General features: G+C 44.2%; 1 protein-coding gene across 1 annotated transcript in view; it reads left to right on the plus strand.

The window, feature by feature from the left end:
* Positions 1–2,182: 2,182 nt before the first annotated feature.
* The window catches only part of SLCO3A1 (solute carrier organic anion transporter family, member 3A1), a gene marked incomplete at its 5' end in the record, with an annotated part of 113,004 nt that continues 105,419 nt past the window's right edge, over positions 2,183–9,767 (plus strand). Inside the window, one exon of the mRNA XM_010133820.1 lies at positions 2,183–2,648. Coding sequence (XP_010132122.1) covers positions 2,183–2,648 — 466 coding nt within the window. The remainder of the gene's footprint in view (positions 2,649–9,767) is intronic.

Raw genomic sequence — 9,767 nt, forward strand, 5'->3', positions numbered from 1 at the left:
AAATACCAGCATAGTGTGTTTTCTAGCAGTGTCCATCCAAATCTGCTTAGCCCTGTCACCCTGGCTCCCACGGAGGGTTGGGAACAGTGATACCGGTGTTAGATGTGTGGTCAAGCACTGCTTGCAGAGCAGTGTGGCCGAAGTTGCTGGCGTGGGGACAGGCTGTGCTGTGCCCTCACACAAGAGGACATCATTTCCCTTGGATGAAATACAGAGTTGTTTCACCCCAAGAGGTACCTGCACCCGGTGTTTCGGGTGACGTGGTGATCTCTTCTCCCTTTGACACACATCTTCTGCTTTGACACACATCTCCACTTGGCTTTGGCGTGGGGAATTACTGCTATTGCATTGCCTTCTGCTGTAGGGTTTGATTTTTAGGGTGTTGGGTTTTTTGCCTCGCTCAATTCCTGGCTCTTTAGTGGAGGAGGGTTACAGTGGTAGTATAAAGTGAGAGCTGCCTGTACAGAGGCTGAATTTTCAGAAATCATTAAAACAGTCCACTTTCGAAGATCTGACTTGGGACACTTAGCAGAGTCAGGTTTGGGAGCTTTTGCATATGCAAAGCAGCAGAAGTGGGTTGTTTCCGTTTTTGCTCCATTTTGTTGCCAACGGGGCTGTCTTTGTCCAGCAGTGCCCTGGTGTACCCTCACAGAGACGAACTGCCCCCAGAGGAGAGCTGCTGTCAGAATACTTTAAAGTCGGTCAGACCGGCTCCTGCTTTGTGAGGTTTATCAGCAAAGATTTTCAGTGCCTCCAGTGAGAGGCTATTTTTATTCTATCCAGGGTCTACCTTCTGCTCTGAGGTCTTTATCACATTTTTTTTTTTTTAATAGAGAAACCTGCCTGGTTTAGGACAAACTTAAATTTTGCAACTGGGAAAAACAAGGTAGCCTTTTATCCAGGGTGAAAGTTTTTGGCATTTCTGTGACATGTTCAAGATTTGCTGATATTTTTTTTCTCTAAGGGGGACACTGCTATAGACACGAGAATGGACCGAGTTTTCTCCCTTGAGCAGGGATAACAACGAGGTACCTAATGCTTTGTCTTCATTCTCTGATGAGTGCTGTGACTGTTGCAGAACATCCCCATTGTGTTTCATTGCACCATGTAATCCAGACTGGAAGAGCTCTTAAGAGACGGTTTGGTTCATTTTCCTGCCCTGTGGCAAGATCAGTCATACCTGTGTCGTTCCTGACTGATGCTGCTCTATGTTCTTGTAAAGACTTCTGCAGCATATTTCAGTACTTCACAATCCTTACCAGTAAAACTCTGGTTCTCCCCACCTCGTATTTAACCTGAATCATCTCTGCTGCATTTAAACCTGTCACTTCTTGTCCTGCCCATTTAGGATAAAAAGAACAGGTCATTCCTTTTTGCAGCAACGTTAAATATTTGAAGACTCTTCATGTGCTTTCCTCTTCTTAGTGTTAAATAACCACTGTTTGTTAAATCTTCCCTTCTTCATGATGGATTTAAATCTTCAGTGTGAACCTGAACTGGGCTATCTTCTCAAAAACATTCTGTAAGTGACATTGACTAATGTCATTAACTAATCCACAAACAGTTTAAACCCTTTGATCAATGTTTTATATATTTATATACTTGAACAGAAGACTTCTGTGCTGGCCAGATTGCCTGTTTGTGCATCGCTGTCTCTGACTGACTTGATGGCATTGTGCTGGTGTGTGAGCTGAGTTTCTCAAGGTTTTTTGCTGCTCCCTAGCTACGGTTCTTTCCAAGAGAAAGACTGGGTGCCCGGTATGGTGTGGGGCTTGGTGCGGTTTGTGCCTTAGTTCTGTGGGACAGCGTTTGCAATGTGAAGGCTCTGCATTGAAATAGAAAGGGGGACCAAAGAGGCAAACTGATCACGGAGTCATGGGTCTCTGCAGACACCCAAAATATACATTGAGATATGGAGGAATCTGGAAGTGAACATGTGCTCAGACAGGTGGTAGGCTGTGAAATGTCACTTGGTATTAGGACCTTCTGATGTGGCTGTATTTGAATAGTCAGATTGTGCTTGGAGGTCAACTGCTACTGTACTGTAATTTAGATCTCTGTGATGTGTATGTTTGGCTTCAAGGGAAAGTCAAGGAAACTTATGCTTTAGCAGGACTTGCGGGAGGGCAGAAGGCAGGTCGTATTCCCTTTCAGTAATTTTCTCTGGCTTTCTCTGTTGTAGGTGAGTGTTTTAACCACCTTGGAGCGGCGATTCAACCTTCAGAGTGCTGACGTGGGTGTCATTGCCAGCAGCTTTGAGATTGGCAACCTGGCCCTCATCCTCTTCGTGAGCTATTTCGGAGCCCGAGGACACCGGCCACGCTTGATAGGCTGTGGAGGGATAGTCATGGCCTTGGGTGCCCTCCTTTCCGCGTTGCCTGAATTTCTGACCCACCAGTACGAATATGAATCGGGAGAAATACGCTGGGGGGCCGAAGGGAGGGATGTGTGTGCTGCCAACGGGTCCACCAGTGATGAGGGACCAGACCCGGACCTTATCTGCAGGAATAGGACTGCTACCAACATGATGTACTTGCTGCTCATTGGGGCACAGGTTCTCCTGGGCATTGGTGCTACCCCTGTCCAGCCTCTGGGAGTTTCCTACATTGATGACCACGTGAGGCGGAAAGATTCCTCCCTGTACATAGGTAAGGCTCGCTGAACCTCTTCTCACTGAAGGCTTTCTTTGTGGGCTGGCATCTCGCTCTTGTTTTCTGTTTGATGCCAGTGGAAAGGATGCCTTGAGGCCTTTTCTCCGTGTGCTGCCATGCTTGTGACGGTAACTTGGCGTTGGTCTCTACACCAAGCAGTTGTACGCAGCAGGTGAACACAGTGGTATTTGCTTTCATTGTAGCACTGGTAAAGGTTGACAGCTGTGGTGATTATTACTGGGTGGTTAGGAGGGTGCTCAGTCCTTCTATTGTGTTTGCCCAGTAGCTTACGCTTGAGTTTTGGCTGAAGAATTTCCAAGTGGCTTGGAAGTAATGATTATTATTTTTTTTTCCCCTAAGATAGCTTAGTTCCCTTCTATTCTGAAGCATTTGTCTGTGTCTGAGTGCTCACTGCAGTGGAAGGAGACTGAGAGATGTGTCTTCTCATTGTCACCATCACATTTTAGTAAGGAAGTGCCTGTTACGGAGTAGATGCTGTGACCCAGTATGTGGTGGCAGGACCTCTGATAACGTGGTCCCTGTAATGCAGAAGCCGGTGAGGTTACTTTGCGATATGATGAGCCTGAAGTAGGACTCGTGATTCTGGTGATCATGTTGCAAAATTCCTCCAGATGGTTAAGATACGAAATTTAGCTTCAGTTACCCAGTGAAACATCTCTGTTAATGGGTAAAGTGCTCGTGGGTTTCAGCAGTAGTACCCTCTCCAGCAGGTTTAACAAGGACATTGTGGGTGAAGTTGTTCTCTGAAAAATCTTACCAGCTTGGCTCATTTTTCTCCCTGCAGGACTTGTCATTAGATAAGTGGTTGCAATGCAATAAATCAGTAAGTGTGTGCTGCCATCAAGGTGGTCCTTCTGCACTTGTTAGTATGGTTTGTAGTAGCCAAAACTCTGCAATTGTCCCTGATCCCTGTCTTGATGCGACTTTCATCCCATTACTGGTTTGGGTTTGTTTGTGAGGATGTTTTTATCAGGTTCGCGAGCATAACTGAACACAGCTGGGATGTGACCATAGACAGCAAAACTGAACAGTCCCACTCGCTTTCTGAATGGGAAGACTGACTATAAAGCATGCTGTGGCTTTCCTGGGTGCATTGCTACTGTTTTCCTGTAAGTGGCCATAAAATCATAGTATTTCAGCATTTAGCTTTGTCTTTGGATCATTATTCACCTTCACTTGGTTCTGTAAGGGAGGGATCCACTGGATAAAGCGGGATGACACATGAAATACCAAGGTACTGCACAACCCAAAAGTGAATAATGAGAGTAAATCCACTGGAGCAACTTTGCCAACACCATAAATGATGAGCTGAAATGAAGAGTGATTCTAAGATTATCTATTATAAATAACTATACAGAGAAGCAGCAACTTCTTTCAGTCTGTTTCATGGGTCTTTTTTCAGCAGTGCTTCGTGTCTGAGAACAGAATTGAGGAAGGTGCATGAGAGGAGGATTAGGAAGAGTGATTCTTTTTGTTCCTGAGATAGATTCATCCTGTATGCTAAAATAACTTCTCTAAAGTTGGCAGTTCAGCTGTAGCTGGGAAAGTACTGCCAGAAAATGATTTCTGCTTACTGTATGCTGCTTCATTATTTTTCCTGCAGATGTATAGTTCTAACCCTGCTCCTTTCTACATGTAGAGTTTAAAAACCCCCAAGCATTTTGGGGTCGTTTGCTTTACTGGCTTTAGCTGTAGAAATCATACTCCGAATTTCTATGTATGAATTACGGGTTTCAGAACAGTGCAGGTGTATGCACACTCAACCAGTCAGCTGTACCAACAACAAAATTTATTATCTGCCCTGTTTATTATCTGTCCCAGCCTATCCATCATAGGTAGGTTTTCAGATACGGGATGATTAATTGTTACATCCACCTGCAGTCAATTAGCCTAGTAAAAATAAAAGCTAACAGGAAAAAATTACTGGGAAAATGTCAATTCTGTGAATGAATATAAATGGAGAAGCTGGTGGAAATCTACGTGTCTCTTCAGGTTGGTGAGTGCTAGAGAGGAGGTTGAATTTCTCAATTTAAAATGTTGTTTGAGAATTACTTGCTCAGATTTGTCTTTAACTGATTATTTTTGTTGATGTCATCAATGCAATTTTCAGTGGCCTTAAGCAGAGAGCTGGCTGAGCAGCTTACCCACTTCATTCTCCTCTGTTTCGCAGAGGAAATAACTGCAGAGTGTATACTGTCACTGTGCTATATTTATATCCGTTCGCTTTCTCATAATAGCACTCTCACTCAGTAGGGGCTACGCTGTGTGTAACCGGATAAAACATTTTTGGGTAAGTTCCCTCTGTTTAAATTAGGAGCAAATCTGGCATAAGTTGTTCTCTCAGGATAGAAACTAATTAATAACAGCAGTAATAGTCTGGCTGAACTTTCTCTCATGGCTGGCTGCGGTGGCGAGGTGATCAGGTTGTCCAGTCCGTGCTGTCTGCAGTGGATTGCTAACACCGAGCTGGTGTACGCTGCGTTAGGGCTCTGTTGTATCTGGGGGGAAGAAAGAGCCTCTCTCCTGACAGCTAAATACTAGCACTTGTTCACCTGCTGCAGTAAAAACTGTCTGGTGTCCCCAGGCAGTGAATTAGATAGAAATAACTCTGAACACTGAGGTGGCTTTTTTGCTTTCTTCTGAGCTGTGCAGGAGTTCGGTGGAGTAACTTAATGTAATATCTAACACAGGCTCATTGCAGTGAAATGACAATACGGGAAGACTAGTTTAAAAAAACAAACAAACAAAACACACACACAAAAAACAAAAAACCAAACCCAAAAAGAAACCCCCCCCCAAAAAAACCCCCAAGAACATTCCTCAAGCCTTCTTTTAGAACAAGTACTAATACATGCAGACGTGATATAATGTGGGATTTAAAGTGAAGCTTTGGCTTTAACTGCGAGTGAAAGTAATAACATCTGTGGAATATAATGTATTTCTGGCCACGAAGTCCATCAAATCTGTCTCGTGGATTCTTTGTGGTGACAGGCACGTGGGAGATCATGGACAGGGCACCTCTGCGTCCTTTGGAGACAGAAGTTGCTGAGGCTTGTGCTCTGCCAAGGAGGTGGGGATTCATAGATGTTCGTAATTAGAGAGATGGGGTGAGCTGTTACAGGAAGATCTCTCTCTGGCAGGGCTGCTGACGTGTCGTTTTGTGTTTCTTGAGGTAACAGCAAATTTTGTGATACCTGCAGAGTGTTGTTACCAAACCCAAACTCTGTTGCTGTAGTAACCAGCCCTAGGAGAAAGGGCTGTGTTTTGGTAACCAAGGGCAAATCAAATCAAAGAGATGCATGTGTGGAAGTACACACCAAAGGATGTTCAAAAGAAAACACATTTGTAACCTAACAGTTACGAAGATGGTGGGACTGTGCCTGCTCCTGGTAATGATGGGAAATACATTCCTCTCCCATTTGAGCATCTGAGTGCTTGCTCAACACAAAGATTATATCAACACAAAGGTTATATCGTTGGCTATAGCAGCCGAAAGATGAAAAAATAAAGGAATTTTCTTAGATATTTGAAGTTCAGAAAAATTTTCTAGTTTAATGCTGGTTTGCTTGCTTATCTCTGTTTGGGTCTGCTCTTGTATTTAAGATCTGGACTCGCATCTAGAGATTTCCAAATAAGCGGGTTAATTTTACCTGTGTGTTTATTGGCATCTGCCATTAGTAACCCCTTTGAGTGGAGGGATTCCCCACTCCTGCAGACTGTGCAGGGCTCCTTGTTGCTGCAGCTTCACTCATGTCAAAGGATTCCCTCAATCTGTGGCATCCTTCATTTTAAAGGAGGAAAAGTATGTTGAAGACTACTTACTACACAGTTCCTTTCTCTACCTAGTAATGACTCACTTGACATTTCTTCCTAGTTTTTTTTTTTCTGCTAGGTCTTGCTGAGTTCTCTTGAAAGCAGTGAAGACTTTGTCATTAGGAGGGGGGTCAGAGGCATCGTGGAGCTGATACAGGAGGGGGAAAAAACCCTGATCTGACAGTGGTTGTGTGGATTTGCTGCCTCTCAGACAAGCAAGAGCCTGCAAGTGTTTTCTGGTCACTAGAGTACGTTGCTCTCAGCAGTGGTTTGTGTGTTCAGGTAGAGCCAGTGCAGAGATGTGGTAGATTGATGTTGTTAACAGACTCCAAGCACGCCTTCTGGGCTTCCTGCAGCTTTTAACATTGGCTGATAAAAGTTGTTGGATCTTGTCTAGGACGTGGTTACCTACAGAGCAGAATGAATAGCCTCTGGGAGCCAGTATTTGATCTGGGACAATTAAGGGTTGCATTATGTAGAGGAAGTTGCTGTTATTGTCTCCTATTGATGGAGGAAATTGATATTGATGGTGGAGGGAGCCCTGCCAGACGTGTGGCTCATTCAGAAGAACTTTGTGTTGATCTTTAATGCAGCAGAGATTCTCTTTAAGTTTGCTGAAGCTGTCTCGGTGTTTAACTCCATGGACACATACCCCAGAAGTTCAGGACTCACTACTTCAGACTCTTCACTGACTTGAAAAGCTGCTGTAATGTGAAGAATGACCTCGAGGAAATCCAGGAAGGGGCAGATCTTGAGTCAGGGCATAGGTGGTGAGTGCTCTTGAGCTATCGGTGCTGCAGGGGTGTACATGAGTGTAGTGTGCGCAGGGGCATAGGGCTGCTGCTGGCTGCTTTGTGCCAGGGCGGAGGAATGGACAGATAGAAAACTCAGCACTGGATGTGTCTCTTCAGCTGCTTTCTTCTGCCTCTTCATCCAACCTTCTGTCTAGTACTTTCTGTGTGTATTTTGGTTTATCATGTGGCTGTTCCAGCTGTTACCCTTGATGTAAGAGGAGAACTCAACAGGATGATGTTCTCTGTCCACATCTGCCCACATGGGACTCACTCAGTAAGGGCAGTGGGGCCCCGTGGTGACACTGCTGACTTTGACCTTTGCAGAGTGTGGGGTTATTTTGTTTCAAATGTGTGGAAGCACTTTTTGTTTTGCAATGACAGTCAGAGAGAAATGCTCACCCTTGCTTCTGGTGCTTTCCTGCTTTAAGCACCAGCCAAAGATTTACTGCAGAGGAAGACAAACATGCCCTAGTTGGAATCTTGCTGTCTTTAGGGATAAATTTGTCTACTTGAAAAATCACTTATGGTATCTTACGTCAATCAAAATGACAGCAGCCATTGTGTTTTGGAGAAGCAGAAGCATTTTCTCAACTGACAAGAATTAAACCTGAGAGTTAGTATCTATGGTGGTGAGTTAATAGCAAGTTATCAGCATAAGATGCTGGAATCATCAAAGTTTGAGTCAACAATTTGTACATGGTAATACAAAGAAACAGTACTTAGATTTCTGTTAGGAAGCTCTTACTGGTATGCTAAGCAGTTGCTGTGAATTTTGAAACCACTTATCTATTGTGTATCTGATACTGACGAACCCTAATATACATAATAAATACTAAAAAAAAAATCTAAAGAGGGAAGTGGGGCCTCTGAGTTTATAAACAAAAGCAAAAATAAAGAAAAAAATTAGAGTTGGAGACTCCAGTCCTCCGCACTGTGTACCCAGGATGTACCAGTATGCCTGTATGTAATTTACTATTTTTTAAGGACTGTAGATTGGGCAGTCAGTGACAGCAACTTTCATAATAGCAAATGTCTCCCTACCCCCATTTTTTTTTTTGAAGTTTTTCGGAACTCATAATTCTGAGAAATGTGAATATTTTGGAGCTGAAAAAGCAAATTTAGCAGATGTTTGGCTTTCAGGCTGGAAACCTATTCTCTTTACTTAGCTTGATATCTGTAGCAGGATAGGTTCTGTGTAAAGTTAGTGAGGGCCCTGGGTACCCACAAAAATGTGTTGAGATGGGCGTTGCTTCTATCGTTTCCCAGTTCTGTAGAATACTTTTTCCATTCTGTGATGTTTCTGCCGCCCCAGTCAAGAAATTCACTTACATTTCCAGTAGCTCCTTGCTAGTTTTGTCTCTAACTGCTGAAAAGTCTCTTGTGTGGAGGATGAATGGATTTCGCTTAGTCTTAACGTTTCCAGATTTCTCCTGTTTCTTGAAGTGTATGTTTGAACCTACATTTCTAAACCATAGCAAGTGGATTAATCGTTTGTTTATAGCACACAGGTCACATCACCGGTCTCTTGAGGCCCTCCGTTGATGCGTATTGATTTGGAAGGTCTTTAGGACTTGCTTGAGAGGTCTGTACAGCTCTGCCCATCCTGGCTGCTTATCTCTTTGGCTCTTCACAGCCCTTCCCGCTTGGCTGTACTCCTTCCTTGTGTGCTCATTTGCGGTCTGAAAACAACACGGGTACTTTATTAACATCAGCCCTTCTTGCTGGAACATGCTTCTCTGAGCTCACCCACTTAAGGCTCTGCCAGCCTTGTGCTTTCCTTAACCCTTTGCCTTTGAAAGCCTGCCTCTACTAGGTCTTTCATAGTGGGTCTTAGCTGACTGTGTGCCTGCTCAGTCAGTACCCACGAGCTGCTCGCTGAGTTTGTCCACCTCCGTGTGGACACGTGCACTTGTGAAGCACGAGCATGTGTTCCAGGGAACTGCTTTTCTCCGTGCTCTGTGTGCAGTTCTATAGGTAGGTAATATTTTTAGCCTTAAAGGCTTGACAGGGTGTTGAATTGCTGTGTTTGGTAAACGCATCCTCCTACAGGTGATTTGGAGAGCCTTTCCTTTCTGCCGCAGTCTCCAAGGGGTTGAGGAGGACCCAGTGTTAACACTAAACTGAAAGGGGTGCTGTGCTGCTCGTCATTATTGAAAGGTGTCTCTGCAGCAGATTTGCTGGGTCATCTTCCCCGTGGACCAACTGTGATTGGATTAGATTGCATGGCTTTGTGCCGATGTATCGTATTGATCACCCACTGATCCATTGACAACCTGCAGCCTTTTCTAATTACTCCCCTTTGGGGCTCTAGAGATCTGTGTTCTCATTTGCTGCAAGTCAGCAGGGCTGGCACAGTTACACATGGCTCCTTTCACAGGGCTGCTGGTAATACCCTGGAAAATTAAATGGAAACGCAAACAAGTGTGTAGGGTCTATTAGAGCAGTAACAATAATCAATTAATGGGAATAACCTTTCCCACTGCAGGCA

Source organism: Buceros rhinoceros, unplaced genomic scaffold, assembly GCF_000710305.1.
Source record: "Buceros rhinoceros silvestris isolate BGI_N320 unplaced genomic scaffold, ASM71030v1 scaffold18363, whole genome shotgun sequence".
In the NCBI taxonomy this organism is placed as follows: domain Eukaryota; kingdom Metazoa; phylum Chordata; class Aves; order Bucerotiformes; family Bucerotidae; genus Buceros; species Buceros rhinoceros.